The sequence below is a fragment of the Ranitomeya variabilis genome, chromosome 6 (assembly GCF_051348905.1).
Source record: "Ranitomeya variabilis isolate aRanVar5 chromosome 6, aRanVar5.hap1, whole genome shotgun sequence".
Taxonomy (NCBI): domain Eukaryota; kingdom Metazoa; phylum Chordata; class Amphibia; order Anura; family Dendrobatidae; genus Ranitomeya; species Ranitomeya variabilis.
This window is the reverse complement of record NC_135237.1, coordinates 182,217,903-182,238,465: the sequence shown is the minus strand read 5'-3', so window position 1 is coordinate 182,238,465 and position 20,563 is coordinate 182,217,903. Positions and strand designations below refer to the sequence as shown.

At 44.7% G+C, this 20,563-nt stretch overlaps 1 protein-coding gene across 2 annotated transcripts in view; it reads left to right on the top strand.

The window, feature by feature from the left end:
* Positions 1-20,137, top strand: part of AVL9 (AVL9 cell migration associated) — a 110,193-nt gene extending 90,056 nt beyond the window's left edge. Inside the window, exons 10-17 of one of the 2 annotated variants that reach the window (XR_013216878.1) lie at positions 654-1,165; positions 11,731-11,865; positions 13,476-13,695; positions 13,966-14,083; positions 18,489-18,542; positions 18,639-18,727; positions 18,842-19,772; positions 19,902-20,137. Coding sequence is in view for 1 of the 2 variants with exons in the window: in XM_077269300.1 (XP_077125415.1) it covers positions 654-1,165; positions 11,731-11,865; positions 13,476-13,695; positions 13,966-14,083; positions 18,489-18,542; positions 18,639-18,727; positions 18,842-18,948 (1,235 nt within the window). In the remaining variant the exon portion in view is untranslated. Of the gene's footprint in view, positions 1-653; positions 1,166-11,730; positions 11,866-13,475; positions 13,696-13,965; positions 14,084-18,488; positions 18,543-18,638; positions 18,728-18,841 lie in introns of both variants that reach the window. The other variant, XM_077269300.1, reaches the window with a different exon arrangement.
* The last annotated feature ends 426 nt before the right edge of the window (positions 20,138-20,563 follow it).

The window sequence follows — 20,563 nt, the reverse complement described above, 5'->3', positions numbered from 1 at the left end:
TTGCTGGAGGCCATTTTGCAGGGCTCAGGTACTTCTCCTTCTATTCGTCCACAAAGGAGGAGGTAGCGCTCCTGCTGCTGGGTTGTTGCCTTTGTACGACCCCCTCTATGTTTCCCGGTGAACTGGCCTGTCTCCTGGTATCTGTGGGTTGTAGACACCACCTTATGCTACTGTACAGTACCTCTAGGAGTGAGAGCAATGACAAACAACAAAAGTGACCAAAACAGCCAAAAAGGAAGAGAACAGAGAAATGGTCTGATGTCACCCCCTGTAGAACCAGTCCTTTATAGGAGTTGTCTTGCTGATTGCCTATCATTTCTACCTGTTGTCTGTTCCATTTGTACAACAGCAGGAGAACTTGATTCACAATCAGTGTTGCTTCATTACTGGACAGGTTGATTTCACAGAAGTGTGATTAACTTGGAGTTACATTGTGATGTTTAAGCATTCCCTTTATTTTTTTGAGCTTTAGATCAGTGTATATTTAAACCCTTTCCTCGTTTCCTTACCTTGTCAGTTGTGGGTCATTGGATAAGTTTTTTATTTGTTGTAAAGGATTTAAAACATTCAATAAAAATGATCTGATTAAAAGAAAACCCTTGTTTTAAGCTCAGTGCTGCTTGTTTTAATAGCTTTTTCATTCTTCCATATAGGTATGATTGAGCATGGACTCACAGACAGCTCCCACTACAGGCCTCGACAAAGTATTGCAGAAGAAGAACTTCCTGTAGTTGCATTTTCGCAAGACAGCAATCTAACACCATCTCTAATTTCAAGTCCTAAAGATGAGGATACTGAAATCGGGCAAGACTCTTTAGTAGAGCCCAGCAAACCAGAGGTTTCGGGTACAGAACATGGAGTGGATGTTAATGGCAGTATTGAGCATCTCAGACCACCATCTCATACATCTCCAGAGTCCGTTGAGAGTGACTGGGAGACATTAGATCCAAGCATACTGGAGGAGTGTCTTGCAGCGGATGAAGGGGAAGTGTGGAATGTAGGACCAGGCCCTTGTGAACTTCTTACTAATGATACAATGGGTTCAGGAAGCGTTCCCATAACCGTGCAACCTCAGTCTAAAACAGGTCAGGCTGTATTTACTCCAGGACTTATATCTGGTCTAGAAGAAGACAAGTATGGAATGCCACTAGCAATTTTTACAAAGGTAATATTGATGGTTAAAGTGAGATCAAAGATTGATACAACTGGCAAAAAAGTGTTTTAACCCTCACTGTTTAGATTTTTTTTCCACTTTTGATATCCCCAAATAATGCCTGAAACTAATGTATATCGCAACACCAATATATGCATGAAAATTCCGCTCGGCACCATACAAGACTGGATTCTTTTATGCAGTTTTGCATTGAAGCCTATGGTTTTTGTAAAAAATGCATAAAAAGTAATCTTTGTAGGTAATGGTATATCTGCAAAAGTCAAATATTTTCAGAGACTGAAAATCAGCAGTCAAATCTTTGCTTCTGAAATGCTGCCTGCTATTTTACCACCAATTTATTGCTCTGAATTGAAAGATGGCATTCATTATGTCCCTCTTTTGAAGCGTACGTAAGGCTAGGTTCACATTGCGTTAGGGCAATCCGTTTAGCGCTAGCAGATTGCGCTAGCGCAATGTTTATTTAGGGGTCGCGTTAACGTCCCCGCTCTCGCAGATCCCCACAGCCTTTTTCAGCTCGCGCTAGCGATGTGCCGTTCTTCTGCTTGCAGCGTCCGTGGCGCGCCTGAGGTCCGTTCCCCGCTCTCGCAGACCGGGGATCTGCGAGAGCGGGGACGTTAACGCGACCCCTAAATAAACATTGCGTTACAGGGAAACTTCACATTGCTGTCAATGGGTGCGCTAACGGACCCGTTGCACGGCGTTAATTGCGACATTTTCGCCGTGCAACGCTGTCCGTTAGCGTGCACATATTAATGCAATGTGAACCTAGCCTAAGAGAGTGGCCAGACGGAGACCAGTGTAACTACTGCCTCATCATAGTGAATGGATCCTTCAGGGGTTTCATCTGTATTGCGTAATTCGGAGATTTTGTTGTCGAGAACTCCCATCCCATGTAATTGCTCAGCGTAGAGCACAGGATAAATGTGATCCCAAGTGTTATGTAAAATGTTCCCGATAAAAGCTTCAACTTATTCTACAAAAAAGCAAGTCCCTACTTGGGTCCATCATCTGTCAATTGAAATATACGGTCCTTACACGATATTGGGAATACAAAGGCTCTGGAAAAGCACAATGGCTCCTCACCCCCTCAAAAGAAATACACCTCCCAATTACATATGCCGACTTACCGTGTGCCTAAACCACATTTAGCATCCACATGTTTGGCATTTCTGTATTGAGGAGAGCCCGCTTAATTTACAGGGTCCATGTCTCCAGAAGCACAAGCTGGGCACAATGTATCGGTACTACAAAATCAGATTTGCAATAATCACTTGGCAACATCCACTGCTGCTTGTTTCTGTAAAATACCCATGGACTTAAAATCATCACTACACCTGTAGATAAATTGCCAAAGGGGTGTAATTTCCAAAATGGGGTCACTTGAGGGGGGATTCTACTCTTCTGACACCTAGAGGCTCTGTATATGGAGTCTGCAAACTATTCTACAATAATTTGTTCAAGAGTCAAATAGCGCTTTGTCCCTCCCGAGTCTCGCCGTGTGGCTATCATTACTGTACAGCCACATGGGGTATTTCCATGTCAGCCGAAATTTGTTGACAAATTTCTGTGCCGTTTTTACCCATTTCCCCATGTGAAAATGTAAAATTGTAGGCTAAAACAATTTTTTTGCAGTGAAAATGTACCGTATATACTCGAGTATAAGCCGACCCGAGTATAAGCCGACCCCCCTAATTTTGCCACAAAAAACTGGGAAAACTTATTCACTCGAGTATAAGCCTAGGGTGGAAAATGCAGCAGCTACCGGTGAATTTCAAAAATAAAAATAGATGCTCCATACCATTCATTATTGCCCCATAGATGCTCCATATAAAGCTGTGCCATATATAATGCTCCATACCATTGATTATTGCCCCATATATTATCCATATATAGCTGTGCCATATAGAATGCTCTGCACCGTTCATTATGGCCCCATAGATGCTCCATATAAAGCTGTGCCACATATACAATGCTCTGCACCGTTCATTATGGCCCTATAGATGCTCCATATAAAGCTGTGCCATATATGCTCTGCACCGTTCATTATTGCCCCATAGATGCTCCACATAAAGCTGTGCCATATATGCTCTGCACCGTTCATTATGGCCCCATAGATGCTCCATATAAAGCTGTGCCATATATGCTCTGCACCGTTCATTATGGCCCCATAGATGTGCAGCGCCCCAGAGTCCTGGTCGTTGCAGTACTGTGGCTCCGCCACTATGGGGAGCTATGGTGCGTCTGATGGCACTGAAGGAGTTCATCTGATCAGGTATCACAGACACCAATACATTTCACAGTCGGGCCTCCGGGGGGAGCTAAGGGTTCTATTCACTAGGCCACTCCCCACCATAATGGGTAAACTGGGGGTCAGGCAGGAAGTTAGATCAGAAAGCTGACTGGGTTGGAACCAGGCAACACCTTGTGGCAGAGGGTGTTGTGGGGGGAAGATACAGTAGGGTCTCTGTCAGGGGTGGGATCCTGACAGAGGCTTGGCAACTTGAGCGAACGTAACGGGACCGCGCCTGCTCCGGGTAGCGGCGGTGCCCAAGGAAGGACTAGAAGCGAGATAGATTGTGCTGAGTGAGAAACGAGATCAAGCAAAAGGAGAAATACCAGTAGGGGTCGTGCTGTAAGACCGGAGCAACACCCTACTGAGGCGCACTACCGGTGGCCGGAACGCCGAGGGAGTATTATAACATTCAGCTTCAAGCAATACTCTAAACAGTGGCAGGACAGTCAGTCTAAGGCGGGCTGTCTAACTCAAATCACCTATGCAGTCTTGGGGGGCAACTTGTGGAGAGGGGCGACTCTAGGGTCCCGGAAGAGCTCCGAGCCTACCCGTCAAACGGGTGCCGTTCCAACCAGAACATCAGGGAGGGACGGAGGATTAGAAGAACATCATTTAATCGAGTTGTGAGGGAACTTAAGAAACAGACACAACAGTTGTGGGGGACTTTCCGTAAGCACAGCAGGGAAGGACCACAACACATAGCGCTAGAAGGAAGGCACCGATTTCCACCTGTGAGGAGAACTCTGGAGGTGCCATTGGACCGGCCGGACTTGCGCAGCCTGGTGAACCGTATTCCGGACTGAGGACCCAGAGATCTTCAGTAAAGAGGTAAAGAGACTGCAACCTGGTGTCCTCGTTATTTACTGCACCGCGCCACTACAGTCTCACCCCCATGTACACCATCCACACCTGCTATTCCCTGTGTGCCCCACGGCAGGGTCACGGACCGGGGCCTAGCCGCCGTGACATCCCCAGAGCAGAGACTCACACAGGCCCGGTACCGGGTACCCCTCGGCCCTGCGGCGGTGGGGGCGCTACAGATGCTCCTTATAAAGCTGTGCCATATATGCTCTGCACCATTCATTATGGCCCCATAGATGCTCATTATAAAGCTGTGCTATATATGCTCTGCACCATTCATTATGGCCCCATAGATGCTCATTATAAAGCTGTGCCATATATGCTCTGCACCGTTCATTATGGCCCCATAGATGCTCCTTATAAAGCTGTGCCATATATGCTCTGCACCGTTCAGTTTGGCCCCATAGATGCTCATTATAAAGCTGCCCCATATGGAATGCTCTGCAGCGTTCAGTTTGGCCCCATAGATACTCCACATAAATCTGTACCATATATAACGCTGGTGCTGCTGCTGCAATAAAAAAAAAAAAACACATACTCGCCTCTCTTGCTTGCAGCTCCTCAGCGTCCCGTCCCGGCGTCTCGCCACACTGACTGATCAGGCAGAGGGCGGCGCGCACACTATATGCGTCATCGCGCCCTCTGACCTGCACAGTCAGCGGAGAGACGCCGGGAAGACAGCGGCGCCTGGCGTGTGGAACGAGGACAGGTAAATATGCGATACTTACCTGCTCCCGGCGTCCCGCTCCTTCCCCCGGACAGCGGGTCTTCGGGTGCCGCAGCCTCTTCCTCTATCAGCGGTCACCGGCACCGCTGATTAGAGAAATGAATATGGGGCTCCACCCCTATGGGAGTGGAGTACATATTCATAAGTTTAATGAGCGGTCTCACGTGATCGCTGTACAGGGGAAGAGCTGTGGCACCCGGAGACAGTGTGACGGGCAGGGGGAGCGTCAGGATCGCCGGGACTAGGTAAGTATGCCTCAGCGCCCTCTCCCCCTCACCCGCCGACCCTGCCACAGACCGTGACTCGAGTATAAGCCGAGAGGGGCACTTTCAGCCCAAAAATTTGGGCTGAAAATCTCGGCTTATACTCGAGTATATACGGTAATTGTTTTTTCATCACTGCCCAATGTTATAAAATTCTGTGACACGCCTGTGGTGTCAATATGATCACTGCATCCCTAGATGAATTCATTGAGCTGTGTAGTTATGAATGGGTTCTGCTGTTCTGGCACTTCAGGGGCTCTGCCAATGTAATGTCACACTCAAACCATTCCAGCAAAAATCTGCACTCAAATATGGAGCTTCTGAGCTTTGCACTGTGCCTCCAAAGTAGTTTTCGACCGCATGTGAGGTATTGGCATACTCAGGAGAAATTGTGCAACAAATTGTAAACTTGGGGCTAAAGCAACATTTCACTGGTAAACATGGTAATTTTCCATTGATTCAGCCCAATATAATACAGTTATGTTACTTGCTTGAGAGTTGAAACTTCCCCCCTAGATGATTTCCTCAAGAGGTGTAGTTTTCAAAATGTGGTCACTTGTGGGGGATTTGTCACATTAGGGGCTCTGCAAACAAATTTTCAACAAATTGTATGGTCCATTTTTTCCTGTTATCCATGTGAACATGGAAAACTTCAGGCTAAAGCAACATTCTTGTGGGTAAGTGACATTTTTATTTTTTTCCCTTTCATGTGGCTTTAAATCTTGTGAGGCCCCTAAAGAGTTATTAAACTTCTTGAATGTGGTTTTGAGCACTTTGAGGGGTGTAGTTTTTAAATTGGTGTCACTTGTGGGTATTATCTGTCACATAAGCTTCTCAAAGTCACTTCATATGGGAAGTGGTCCCTTAAAAAAAAAATAAAAAAAATTTTGGTTTTGTAAATTTTGCTGGAAAAATTAGAAATCACTGTTAAACTTTTAAGCCGTCTAATTTCCATGTGACCGCTCAGTACAGGAAGAAGCTGAGGCGCCCGGAGAACCAGGGACCTGCAGGGACTGTGCCAGGAGCAGGTGAGTATTATTAGACAGCCCCCGCTCCCCCTCCCCTGCCGACCCCTGGGTATGACTCGAGTATGAGCCGAGAGGGGGACTTTCAACCCCCAAAAATAGGCTGAAAATCTCGGCTTATACTCCAGTATATACGGTAATTTTATGTAACACATAACATACCAAAAATAGGCTAAATTTGCATGAAAAAAGTGATAAAATGCACTAAAAATGCAAATAGCCTAGCTTGGCTAAATGGTACAAAAATAGTGCAAGTAATTTACAGCATTGAAAACACACCAAATACTAATGGTGGGAGCTTAGAAATGTTGTGGACCAAAGACAAAATATTTCCAAGTAACGTAATCCTTAAATGAGGATTTTGGTCACAAGTTATTGTCAGGTTAGTTGTTAGCTCCTAGATCACTGAGGATCCAGCAATTAAGATCCCCACTGATTAACGAACAATTACTTGTGTCCCTCCTTTGAATAGAGCATCGTTCGCCCATGTACCCTGTGCTTCATTTAATGTCAGACCCCAGACGCAAAGGTGCTACATATATATAATAAATATATTTACTTTTACTAAAGTGGATGTTGTAATGGGTTTTCTCCAGCACTTTTAATAGTAATTTATTTATAAATTGATGGTTTAATTTCTGACATCTGTTGATATGGGGGAGAATGTACAATACCACTCACGGCCACTACCAAACGTGTGGCGCTGTGCACCATTATTCATCTCTGTCAGTCCCATAGACTCCCCTTCATGACCCAGCCTATTTTGGCCTTAATGACCTTGCCGTTTTTTGCAATTCTGACCAGTGTCCCTTTATGAGGTAATAACTCAGGAACGCTTCAACGGATCCTAGCGATTCTGAGATTGTTTTTTCGTGACATATTGGGCTTCATGTTAGTGGTAAATTTAGGTCGATAATTTCTGAGTTTATTTGTGAAAAAAACGGAAATTTGGCGAAAATTTTGAAAATTTCGCAATTTTCACATTTTGAATTTTTATTCTGTTAAACCAGAGAGTTATGTGACACAAAATAGTTAATAAATAACGTTTCCCACATGTCTACTTTACATCAGCACAATTTTGGAAACAATTTTTTTTTTTGCTAGGAAGTTATAAGGGTTAAAATTTGACCAGTGATTTCTCATTTTTACAACAAAATTTACAAAACCATTTTTTTTAGGGACCACCTCACATTTGAAGTCATTTTGAGGGTTCTATATGGCTGAAAATACCCAAAAGTGACACCATTCTAAAAACTGCACCCCTCAAGGTGCTCAAAACCACATTCAAGAAGTTTATTAACCCTTCAGGTGTTTCACAGCAGCAGAAGCAACATGGAAGTAAAAAAATGAACATTTAACTTTTTAGTCACAAAAATGATTTTTAGCAACAATTTTTTATTTTCCCAAGGGTAAAAGGAGAAACTGGACCAGGGACGTTGTTGTCCAATTTGTCCTGAGTACGCTGATACCTCATATGTGGGGGTAAACCACTGTTTGGGCGCACGGCAGGGCTCGGAAGGGAAGGAGCGCCATTTGACTTTTTGAATGAAAAATTGGCTCCAATCTTTAGCGGACACCATGTCGCGTTTGGAGAGCCCCCGTGTGCCTAAACATTGGATCTCCTCCACAAGTGACCCCATTTTGGAAACTAGACCCCCCAAGGAACTCATCTAGAGGCATAGTGAGCACTTTAAACCCCCAGGTGCTTCACAAATTGATCCGCAAAAATGAAAAAGTACTTTTTTTTCACACAAAATTTCTTTTAGCCTCAATTCTTTCATTTTCACATGGGCAACAGGATAAAATGGATCCTAAAATTTGTTGGGCAATTTCTCCTGAGTATGCCGATACCTCATATGTGGGGGTAAACCACTGTTTGGGTGCACGGCAAGGCTCGGAAGGGGAGGCGTGCCATTTGACTTTTTGAATGGAAAATTAGCTCCAATCGTTAGCGGACACCATGTCGCGTTTGGAGAGCCCCTGTGTGCCTAGACATTGGAGCTCCCCTACAAGTGACCCCATTTTGGAAACTAGACCCCCCAAGGAACTTATCTAGATGCATAGTGAGCACATATAACCCCCAGGTGCTTCACAGAAGTTTATAACGCAGAGCCGTGAAAATAAAAAAATAATTTTTCTTTCCTCAAAAATGATTTTTAGCCCAGAATTTTTTATTTTCCCAAGGGTAATATGAGAAATTGAACCCCAAATGTGGTTGTCCAGTTTGTCCTGAGTACGATGATACCCCATATGTGGGGGTAAACCACTGTTTTGGCACACGTCGGGGTTCGGAAGGGAAGTAGTGATGTTTTGAAATGCAGACTTTGATGGAATGCTCTGCGGGCATCAGGTTGCGTTTGCAGAGCCCCTGATGTGCCTAAACAGTAGGAACTCCCCACAAGTGACTCCATTTTGGAAACTAGACCCCCAAGGGAACTTATCTAGATGTGTGGCGAGCACTTTGAACCCCCAAGTGCTTCACAGAAGTTTATAACGCAGAGCCGTGAAAATAATAAATGTTTCCTTTCCTCAAAAATATTTTTTTAGCCCAGAATTTTTTATTTTTGCAAGAGTAACAGGAGAAATTGGACCCCAAAAGTTGTTGTCCAGTTTCTCCTGAGTACGCTGATACCCCATATGTGGGGGTAAACCACTGTTTGGGCACATGCCGGGGCTCGGAAGGGAAGTAGTGACGTTTTGGAATGCAGACTTTGATGGAATGGTCTGCGGGCATCATGTTACGTTTGCAGAGCCCCTGATATGCCTAAACAGTAGAAACCCCCCACAATTGACCCCATTTTGGAAACTAGACCCCCCGTGGAACTTATCTAGATGTGTGGTGAGCACGTTCAACCCCCAAATGCTTCACAGAAGTTTACAACGCAGAGCCGTGAAAATAAAAAATCATTTTTCTTTCCTCAAAAAAGATGTTTTAGCAAGCAATTTTTTATTTTCACAAGGGTAACAGGAGAATTTGGACCCCAATATTTGTTGCCCAGTTTGTTGTGAGTACGCTGATACCCCATATGTGGGGGTAAACCACTGTTTGGGCACACGTCAGGGCTCGGAAGGGAAGTAGTGACATTTGAAATGCTGACTTTGATGGAATGGTCTGCGGGCGTCACATTGCATTTGCAGAGCCCCTGATGTGCCTAAACAGTAGAAACACCCCACAAGTGACCCCATTTTGGAAACTAGACCCCCGAAGGAACTTATCTAGATGTGTGGTGAGCACTTTCAACCCCCAAGTGCTTCACAGAAGTTTATAACGCAGAGCCGTGAAAATAAAAAATAATTGTTCTTTCCTCAAAAATTATGTTTTAGCAAGTAATTTTTTATTTTTGCAAGGGTAACAGGAGAAATTGGACCCCAACAGTTGTTGCCCAGTTTGTCCTGAGTACGCTGGTACCCCAAATGTGGGGGTAAACCACTGTTTGGGCGCACGTCGGGGCTTGGAAGGGCGGGAGCACCATTTGACTTTTTGAACGCAAGATTGGCTGGAATCAATGGTGGCGCCATGTTGCGTTTGGAGACCCCTGATGTGCCCAAACAGTGGAATCCCCTCAATTCTAACTTCAACACTAACCCCAACACACCCCTAATCCTAATCCCAACTGTAGCCATAACCCTAATCACAACCCTAACCCCAACACACCCCTAACCACAACCCTAACCGCAACACACCCGTAACCCTAATTCCAACCCTAACCCTAATCCTAACCCTAATCCCAACCGTAACCCTAATCCCAACCCTAACCACAACTGTAACCCCAACACACCCCTAACCCTATCCGTAACCCTAACCACAAGCCTAATCTTAACCCTATTTCAAACCCTAGCCCTAATTCCAACCCTAACTCTAATTCCAACCCTAACCCTAAGGCTATGTGCCCACGTTGCGGATTCGTGTGAGATTTTTCTGCACGATTTTTGAAAAATCTGCAGGTAAAAGGCACTGCGTTTTACCTGCGGATTTACAGCAGATTTCCAGTGTTTTTTTGTGCGGATTTCACCTGCGGATTCCTATTGAGGAACAGGTGTAAAACGCTGCGGAATCCGCACAAAGAATTGACATGCTGCGGAAAATACAACGCAGCGTTTCTGCACGGAATTTTCCGCACCATGGGCACAGCGGATTTGGTTTTCCTTAGGTGTACATGGTACTGTAAACCTGATGGAAAACTGCTTCGAATTCGCAGCGGCCAATCCGCTGCGGATCCGCGGCCAATCCGCTGCGGATCCGCTGCCGATCCGCTGCGGATCCGCGGCCGATCCGCTCTGTGTGCACATGCCATAACCCTACCCCTAACCGTAACCCTAACCCTACCCCTAACCCTACCCCTAGTTCTAACCCTAGTTCTAACCCTAACCCTAGTGGAAAAAGAAAAAAAAATATTTTCTTTATTTTATTATTGTCCCTACCTATGGGGGTGATAAAGGGGGGGGAGTTTATTTATTATTTTTTTATTTTGATCGCTGTGTCAGAACCTACCACAGCGATCAAAATGTACTTGTAATGAATCTGCCGGCTGGCAGATTCGGCGGGCGCACTGCGCAGGCGCCCGCCATTTTCCAAGATGGCGGCGCCCATGGAGAAGACGGCCGGACACCGGGAGGGACATGGAAGCTAGGTAAGTATGGGGGGGTGGGATCGGAACACGGGGGGGGGGGGGATCGGAGGACCAGGGGAGCGGACAGGAGGGAGGAGGGGAGCGGACAGGAGATCGGGGCAGAAAGGACGACTGGTGGGGCGATCGGTGGGGTGGGGGGGGGGCAGATCGGGGTCTCCAGCCATGGCAGATGCTATTGCAGCATCGGCCATGGCTGGATTGTAATATTTCACCATTTTCATAGGTGAAATATTACAAATCGCTCTGATTGGCTGTTTCACTTTCAACAGCCAATCAGAGCGATCGTAGCCACGGGGGGGTGAAGCCACCCCCCCTGGGCTGAAGTACAACTCCCCCTCTCCCTGCAGATCGGGTAAAATAGGAGTTAACCCTTTCACCCGATCTGCAGGGATGCGATCTTTCCATGACGCCACATAGGCGTCATAGGTCGGATTGGCACGGGTTTTCATGACGCCTACGTGGCGTCAAAGGTCGGGAAGGGGTTAAATAAAGTGACAATCAAGCTCTCCATTCAAACATGGGACACTGCACCCTAGTTCCTGTAATTGGTTGGGGTCCCAGTGGTGATAGGACACCTAGCGATGAGACACTTAGCCTCTGTCATGTGACTGGGTTATTATTGTTTTATTCTGTGAACATCAGATTCAAGAATCTGGATATGTATAAATAGAAAGAGCTTTGCCATGGAGAGAGTAGCTGGTAGCATGTTTCAGAGCTCCTCTCCGCTTTATATTCTAACGTGTGGTCTTATTTTAGGGGTACTTGTGTTTACCGTACATGGCCCTGCAACAGCATCACCTGCTCTCTGATGTTAGTGTCCGAGGATTCGTAGCTGGAGCCACCAACATACTCTTTCGGCAACAGAAACACCTAAGTGATGCCATTGTTGAGGTGTGTAATTTCACCTGCATCCTAGCTGGGTTCTTGTTAACTTTGTTATTGGAAAGTATTTTTGAGACAAGCGTGTATATTTTATAATATAGGTGTGCGTATGTAAAATATAGATTTGTTGTTGTTCTGTATATACAGTAATAGTGTTTTGTTTGTGTGGCTAATATTGACGCATGTTTTGGTGCATGACATCTAATAATATAATAATAATAATTTTTATTTATATAGCGCCAACATATTCCGCAGCGCTTTACAACTTATAGAGGGGACTTGTACAGACAATAGACATTACAGCATAACAGAAATCACAGTTCAAAATAGATACCAGGAGGAATGAGGGCCCTTCTCGCAAGCTTACAAACTATGAGGAAAAGGGGAGACACGAGAGGCGGATGGTAACAATTGCTTTAGTTATTTGGACCAGCCATAGTGTAAGGCTCGGGTGTTCATGTAAAGCTGCATGAACCAGTTAACAGCCTAAGTATGTAGCAGTACAGACACAGAGGGCTATTAACTGCATAAAGTGTATGAGAACACGATGCAAGGAACCTGATTATGTGTTTGTTTTTTTTTCTATTTTTAATAGGCCACACAGGGATAGTTAGGTTAATGCGTTGAGGCGGTAGGCCAATCTGAACAAATGCGTTTTTAGGGCACGCTTAAAACTGTGGGGATTGGGGATTAATCGTATTAACCTAGGTAGTGCATTCCAAAGAATCGGCGCAGCACGTGTAAAGTCTTGGAGTGGGAGGTTCTGATTATTGAGGATGCTAACCTGAGGTCATTAGCGGAGCGGAGGGTACGGGTAGGGTGGTAGACTGAGACCAGAGAGGAGATGTAGGGTGGTGCTGAGCCATGGAGTGCTTTGTGGATGAGGGTATTAGTTTTGTACTGGATTCTGGAGTGGATGGGTAGCCAGTGTAATGACTGGCACAAGGTAGAGGCATCGGTGTAACGGTTGGTGTGGAATATGATCCTGGCAGCAGCATTCAGGACAGATTAGAGTGGGGAGAGTTTGGTAAGAGGGAGGCCGATTAGTAGAGAGTTACAATAGTCCAGACGGGAATGAATAAGAGAAACAGTAAGAGTTTTTGCAGAGTCGAAAGTAAGAAAAGGGCGAATTCTAGTAATGTTTTTGAGATGCAGATAAGAAGAGCGAGCCAGTGATCGGATGAGGGGGGTGAATGAAAGCTCGGAATCAAGGATGACCCCAAGGCAGCGGGCATGTTGCTTTGGAGTAATGATTGAACTGCACACGGAGATGGCAATGTCAGGCAAAGGTAGGTTAGTAGAGGGAGAGAACACGAGGAGTTCAGTTTTTGACAGGTTCAGTTTCAGATAGAGGGAGGACATGATGTTAGAGACAGCGGTAAGACAATCACTGGTGTTTTCTAAGAAGGTCGGAGTGAAAGCAGGAGAAGAGGTGTATAATTGGGTGTCGTCAGCATAGAGATGGTACTGGAAACCAAATCTACTGATTGTTCGTCCAATAGGGGCAGCATACAAAGAGAAGAGGAGGGGCCCTAGGACAGATCCCTGAGGAACATGTACTGCATGATAACTTCATCTTGAAGTATTGGATGATAAGAATAATCATTGTGCTTTTTAAGGTAGAAGATGCAAGACTGAACATTCATGACCCTGAGCTGAGGAAGATACTGAACCCTACAACAGCTGACCTCCGATTCATTGACCACTTAGTGAAGCATGTCACAGAAAACCGGGATGATGTGTTCCTCGATGGCACAGGCTGGGAGGGTGGTGACGAATGGATCAGGGCACAGTTTGCACTTTACCTGCATTCTTTGCTTTCTGCCTCTGCACAGCCAGGTAGTGTAAATCACAACCCATAATGTCTAGTTAAGTAAACTTTTTTTCCCTTAAAGTTCTGTATCTTTCAAATCCATGTAACCAGGAACCTAACATTATACCTGGCACGAGACATAGGAGTGCCAACCTGCTTCATACGAGAGTAGTAGTGATCCCTGTGGTCTTGGATGATGATATGATTGATAAAACTGCACAGGCTGGTGCTAGAAGAGTGTTATTTTTTCCTTTGATGGCAGATGTTCTTGCTATTTCCTTTTTTTTTCTTTGCAGAGAATGAGAAGATGATGTCAGACTATGGATCTGCTTTTATTTCAATGTGGAAAATAACACACAACTATAGGGTATGGAACAGCAATAAGCATCCTGCTCTTTCGGAGGTGAATCCATGGTAAGAATAATCAGTATAAAAGAGAGTGTAAGTTAATAAAGCAGTTTTAGGAAATAATGTTATTTGTTTCTGTATGAATTCTTAATTCTTTTATTTACTGTTGAGCGATTCAAGCCAGTCCTGGTCATGTGATCTGCGCGGCTCTGTACAAGACGGCACATTGGTAGCTGTACAACAACTGTAATCTTTACAGCCGCTGCATGTCGGTCACGTGACCACGACAGATTATTCTTCTTCTTCCCTGGATGTAACCAATAAAAGTTGATTATCAATTTCACAAGGCTTTCAAGATTTCTGCTTGGTGCAACTTACCGTATATACTCGTGTATAAGCCAAGTTTTTCAGCACATTCTTCTGTGCCGAAAACACCCCCTCGGCTTATACACAAGTCATTGTCCCAGTGGGGAAGGGGGAGCTGCGAAGCAGCGGGTCACAGGAGACAGGAGCCGGCTGCTAAAGAGAAATGAATACTGCACTGGCAATGAATATTCAGTTTTCTTATAGCGCGCACAGTCATCTGGAGCCGCTGACTTAAATCACAGAGAAAAAAGCAGAGATGATTACCTGCTGAAGCCTCCAAACAAATGCACCAGCAGGGCGCATCGGACCCGATTAATGATGGCAAAAAACAGGTGCAAAAAATACCGATGAAACAACCACTTTCAATCCAGTGTTGGCTGTTTGGCATTAGTGCACAGAAAGATAAGCGATAATAGTCTGTATGTGGCATTGTTCACACAGGGAATGCAGAGCATCTGGTTTACAGCCTATTACTAACGCACATACAGGCGGGCCGCCCAGTGCTACAAAATGCATGCTTTGTGAATAGAGGCCTACAGTTTACAGAGCCATCTTGGTCCGACTGCGCCCTGCGAGATAAAGTGCAAAAAAAAAAACATATCAATGTATGTAAGGTATTAGTTTATATTGGGGCCTCAATACTTAAGCTGGCAACCCACGTCAAGGGTCCTTACATTTTGCCGGTCCTAACGCTAAACATTGAGTAAAAGCTCACAGACACAAAAAGAGGACTTAAAAATCCTCCAGAAAATTGAAAAAAATCAGAGAAAAAAGCAGAGATGATTACCTGTTGAAGCCTCCAAACAAATGCACCAGCAGGGCGCATCGGACTTCCAGCAGCTAACGGGCTATCAGGTGCCCACTCATTAAGGTAATGAATATTCACCTCTCTCGACTCCGATAGGCATGGAGAGAGGTGAATATTTATTCCCTTAATAAGCGGGGACACGTGATCGCTCAGCCTCAGGAGCTGCTGGCACCGGGACAAGATGCTGTCAGGGCCGGCAGGGAAGGTAAGTAGTATGTTTTTTTATATTTTTATTTTTTTATGCTTTTCTCATGGGGGGCCATGCATATAAGGATAGGGATGAGGACCCATGGATATCAGGGCAGGGATAAGGAGCCATGCAGACAAGGATGGGGATAAGGAGCCATGCAGACAAGGATGGGGATGAGGAGCCATGCAGACAAGGATGGGGATGAGGAGCCATGCAGACAAGGATGGGGATGAGGAGCCATGCAGACAAGGATGGGGATGAGGAGCCATGCAGACAAGGATGGGGATGAGGAGCCATGCAGACAAGGATGGGGATGAGGAGCCATGCAGACAAGGATGGGGATGAGGAGCCATGCAGACAAGGATGGGGATGAGGAGCCATGCAGACAAGGATGGGGATGAGGAGCCATGCAGACAAGGATGGGGATGAGGAGCCATGCAGACAAGGATGGGGATGAGGAGCCATGCAGACAAGGATGGGGATGAGGAGCCATGCAGACAAGGATGGGGATGAGGAGCCATGCAGACAAGGATGGGGATGAGGAGCCATGCAGACAAGGATGGGGATGAGGAGCCATGCAGACAAGGATGGGGATGAGGAGCCATGCAGACAAGGATGGGGATGAGGAGCCATGCAGACAAGGATGGGGATGAGGAGCCATGCAGACAAGGATGGGGATGAGGAGCCATGCAGACAAGGATGGGGATGAGGAGCCATGCAGACAAGGATGGGGATGAGGAGCCATGCAGACAAGGATGGGGATGAGGAGCCATGCAGACAAGGATGGGGATGAGGAGCCATGCAGACAAGGATGGGGATGAGGAGCCATGCAGACAAGGATGGGGATGAGGAGCCATGCAGACAAGGATGGGGATGAGGAGCCATGCAGACAAGGATGGGGATGAGGAGCCATGCAGACAAGGATGGGGATGAGGAGCCATGCAGACAAGGATGGGGATGAGGAGCCATGCAGACAAGGATGGGGATGAGGAGCCATGCAGACAAGGATGGGGATGAGGAGCCATGCAGACAAGGATGGGGATGAGGAGCCATGCAGACAAGGATGGGGATGAGGAGCCATGCAGACAAGGATGGGGATGAGGAGCCATGCAGACAAGGATGGGAACTAGGGGACAATGCATACCTGTCTTATTCTCGAGTCAATAAGTTTTCCCAGTTTCTCGTGGCAAAATTAGGTGCCTCGGCTTATACTTAGTTTAGCTTATACACGAGTATATACGGTATATTAGGAAATTGCACAACTTAATTTAAAAAAAATACCATTTTTGCTGAAACCAAAGTACCTTTTAAATTGAACCTGTCACCCCCAAAATCGAAGATGAGCTAAGCCCACCGGCATCAGGGGCTTATCTACAGCATTCTGTAATGCTGTAGATAAGCCCCCTGATGTATCCTGAAAGATGAGAAAAAGAGGTTAGATTATACTCACGTCGCGGTCCAATCCGGTGCCTCCTATCTTCATAGGATGATATCCTCTTCTTGTCTTCTTGCTGTGGCTCCGGCGCAGGCGTACTTTGTCTGCCTTGTTGAGGGCAGAGCAAAGTACTGTAGTGCGCAGGTGCTGGGCCTCTCTGACCTTTCCCGGCGCCTGCGCACTGCAGTACTTTGCTCTGCCCTCAACAGGACAGATAAAGTACGCCTGCGCCGGAGCGTGAATACAAGAAGAGTATGTCATTGTAAGAAGATGGGAGGCCCCGGACCGGACCGCGACACCCATCGGACCGAACCGCAGCGGGACCGCCCCTGGGTGAGTATAATCTAACCTTTATTTCTTATCTTTCAGGATACATCGGGGGGCTTATCTACAGCATTCCAGAATGCTGTAGATAAGCCCCTGATGCCGGTGGGCTTAGCTCATGTTCGATTTTGGAGGTGACAGGTTCCCTTTAAAATAATATTTATAAACTATTCTGAAATACCTTTTAGATGTATACTTTGTTCTGTTGTCCTTTTAATTCTCATGAAAACATGAATAAATTAACAACTGACGACTACTATTTATTTCCCTTGCTCATGGAGTATGTCCACAAATCTAACTGCCTGGCCTTTTTAGTGTAATAAATGATATTACACAAATTCCATGAGATGATGTTTCGGGAATGTGGGTTTTTAATAAATCGGGAGTGGAGGGCTTCTTTTAAAAAAATAACATTCATGTTTTATTAATTCTCCATGACATAACCATTCTGTCTTGTAAAACGTTGTGTTAATGACTGGTGTTTCCGTTTTTCAGTTGTGACTTGTTCCTACACCGACTGGCACTGTCCAGTCATCTTCAGTTGTCTAGCCTTTCAGTCCTTGGAGAAGGGGAAATAACATCCATTTGTCAATTTCTTCATACATTTCTGGGAAGAATTACATTTATGTGAGAAGTATTATGCTGACAGGTCCTCTTTGCATTACTCTGACCTGGCACACAGTCCTGCTAGTATGAATTGTGTAAAGATGCCCATCAGGAATGTTCATGTGAACCTGGGACAAAGTTATGAACACCCAAGGCTCATTGATGCACACTGGGAGGGAAGGCTAAGGTGTCTGATCCAATCCCATAGAAATGCATATAATGCTAATGATTGCTTTGATTTAAAAAAAAAATAAATAAAAAAATAAAAAAATGTCAGAACACACAATGCATTTAAGCTTGCTGCTTATAGGGCTGCTCAGCAACCGTCCATCCCTGGGGCACCTATTATGGGCACATGAGCATCAGAACCGCATAATGAAGTTGTGGCTGAAAGTGTCCAGGTTCATGTTTGCCTTTTAACTGAGAGGAAGATTGCACCAGTCTATATTATGGGAAGCCAGCAATAAAACATTTGATACTCTGCTGAGATCTGACACTGCTCAGTACAAGCTGCAGTTGTCAGGTTGGGTAGGTGGCAGTTGAATACAATTTTAAGTTGGGCTCCTAAAATGCTCTTGTCATTGTCTGAATTATGTAGAAATTCTGACACCGACTTTCATTGTATCTGAATCTGTTCCCCCAAAAGAGTAATTGCATGGTGAAAGTGTTTGCTTTTCATTATCATCACTAATGATGTATTATGCCTCCAAATTTTATCTGCCTGTAACATGTTGTCTTTCAGCCATCCATTCCAGGGCAATTATAGTGTATCAGATGTGAAGCTAAGACTTTCACAGTAAGTATTGGTTTTCTGCGTTTGATTCACTAGTTTTAGACCCATTACCCTATTGACTGCATTAATAAAAATAAACATCTCACTGTTATGTTAAAGCTCAGTCCAGAACAGTGAAAGAGGGAAGAAGCTTGGCAATGCTGTTGTCACCACAAGCCGTAACATGGTTCAGACGGGTAAAGCAATGGGTATGAGAAAATATTTTTATGTTAATTTTTCATTGTATCGCCTCATCTTGGGGCGCATAAATATTAACATGACTTTGTCACAAATATTGACCCTGATATATTCTGTTTCTGTAGGTCAGTCAGTTGGGGGCGCACTGATCAGTGCAAAATCTGCAATGTCCTCTTGGCTTTCTACCTTCTCTCAGCCATCAACCCAGGAACAGCAGGAAGAGAACAACTGAATAAAAGACGGCTGTTGATTTTTCCTGTTCCCTCTACGGATTGTTTTATGCACAAGTCACGTGTCTATGGCCTCTCATCTCTCAGTCTTTTTGAGGATTCTATTTTTACTATTTGCCTTCCTTCTACTATGATCCATTCTCTTTTTATGGCAAATAAAAAAAAAAATATACCATCCTTACAAGTATGGACGGAGAGAAATGTGAATGCAGGTTTAAAGTGGCCATACACTATATAGATTGTTGGCCAAACCTGCCTATTTAGCCTGGACTGAACATCCAATTAATGATTATGGTGGTATCGAAACTCACCCTGCCATCAGATGTCGGGGAGAAAATGGATCAGACTGTTGAATTTCAGCATGTGAGATGTTTGTCAGGGTCATCATTCCCTTCTCACGGACATTCATATGCACTAGGTCAAGCTAAGCTTGTATTTGTGTAGGGGATCGGTAGGAATGTGTACACCCAATTTTAGACCGGAGCAATTGTACAATGTATTCAAGTCACAGAAAAATGGGTGAATGAAAATTATTTCCATACATCTATTGTTGCGTCTGTGTTTTGTTTTTGTTTTGTTTTTTTTGCTTCTCCGGCTACATTCACACATCCATATAACATGTCCATGTACTGTTTTTTTTGTTTTTCTTCACGGACCCATATTCACATCCATTGTAAAAATGGATCCATTTTTCCTGTCCGTAAGTCTCAAAGTATGTTCTATCCTCATCCATTTTGTAAATCGGACATGGTCATTAAAGTTCATGGGGGATCCATATTAAATAGATGAAACACGGAAACACATTTTTCACGGATATTGTTAAAGGGCCACTGTCACCCCCCTCCAGCCGTTATAAACTAAAAGAGCCACCTTGTTAGACTGCAGCATTACTGCTGCACAAGGTGGCTCTTTTAGTTTATAACGGCTGGAGGGGGTGACAGTGGCCCTTTAACAGTCAACAGAAGATTATAAGTTCACACAATCTACCTCCTTCAATTTTAAAATGGGGTGATGATGGGATCCACATATACAGTCATGGCCAAAATTGTTGGCACCCTTGAAATTGATCCAGAAAATGAAGTATTTCTCCGAAAATTATGTCAACACATTTTCATTTCCTTTTGTGTATTGGAATAACACAAAAAAACAGGAAATTAAGTCAAACTGGACGTCATTTCACACACAACCACACCTAAAGCCAGATAGAAGGGGAGAAGTTGACTCAATCTTTACAGTGTGTCTGTGTGTGCCACACTAAGCATGGGGAACAGAAAGAGGAGAAGAGAACTGTCTAAGGCTTGAGAACCAAAACTGTTGAAAAATATGAATCTCAAGGTTACAAGTCCACATGAGAGTCCTGGAACAGATTGCAAAAGAAGAGTGGTCCAAAATTCCAGTTGAGAGGTGTAAGAAGCTTGTTGATGGTTATAGGAAGTGATTGATTGCAGTTATTTATTCCAAAGGGTGTGAAACCAAATATTAAGTTTAGGGTGCCGAAAATTTTGTCCAGCCTATTTTTGGGGCTTTGTGTGAAATTATGTCAAATTCACCTTTTTTTTTTTTTTGTGTTTCAATACACACAGGAAATAAGCATGTATAATTACAATAATTTTCTGG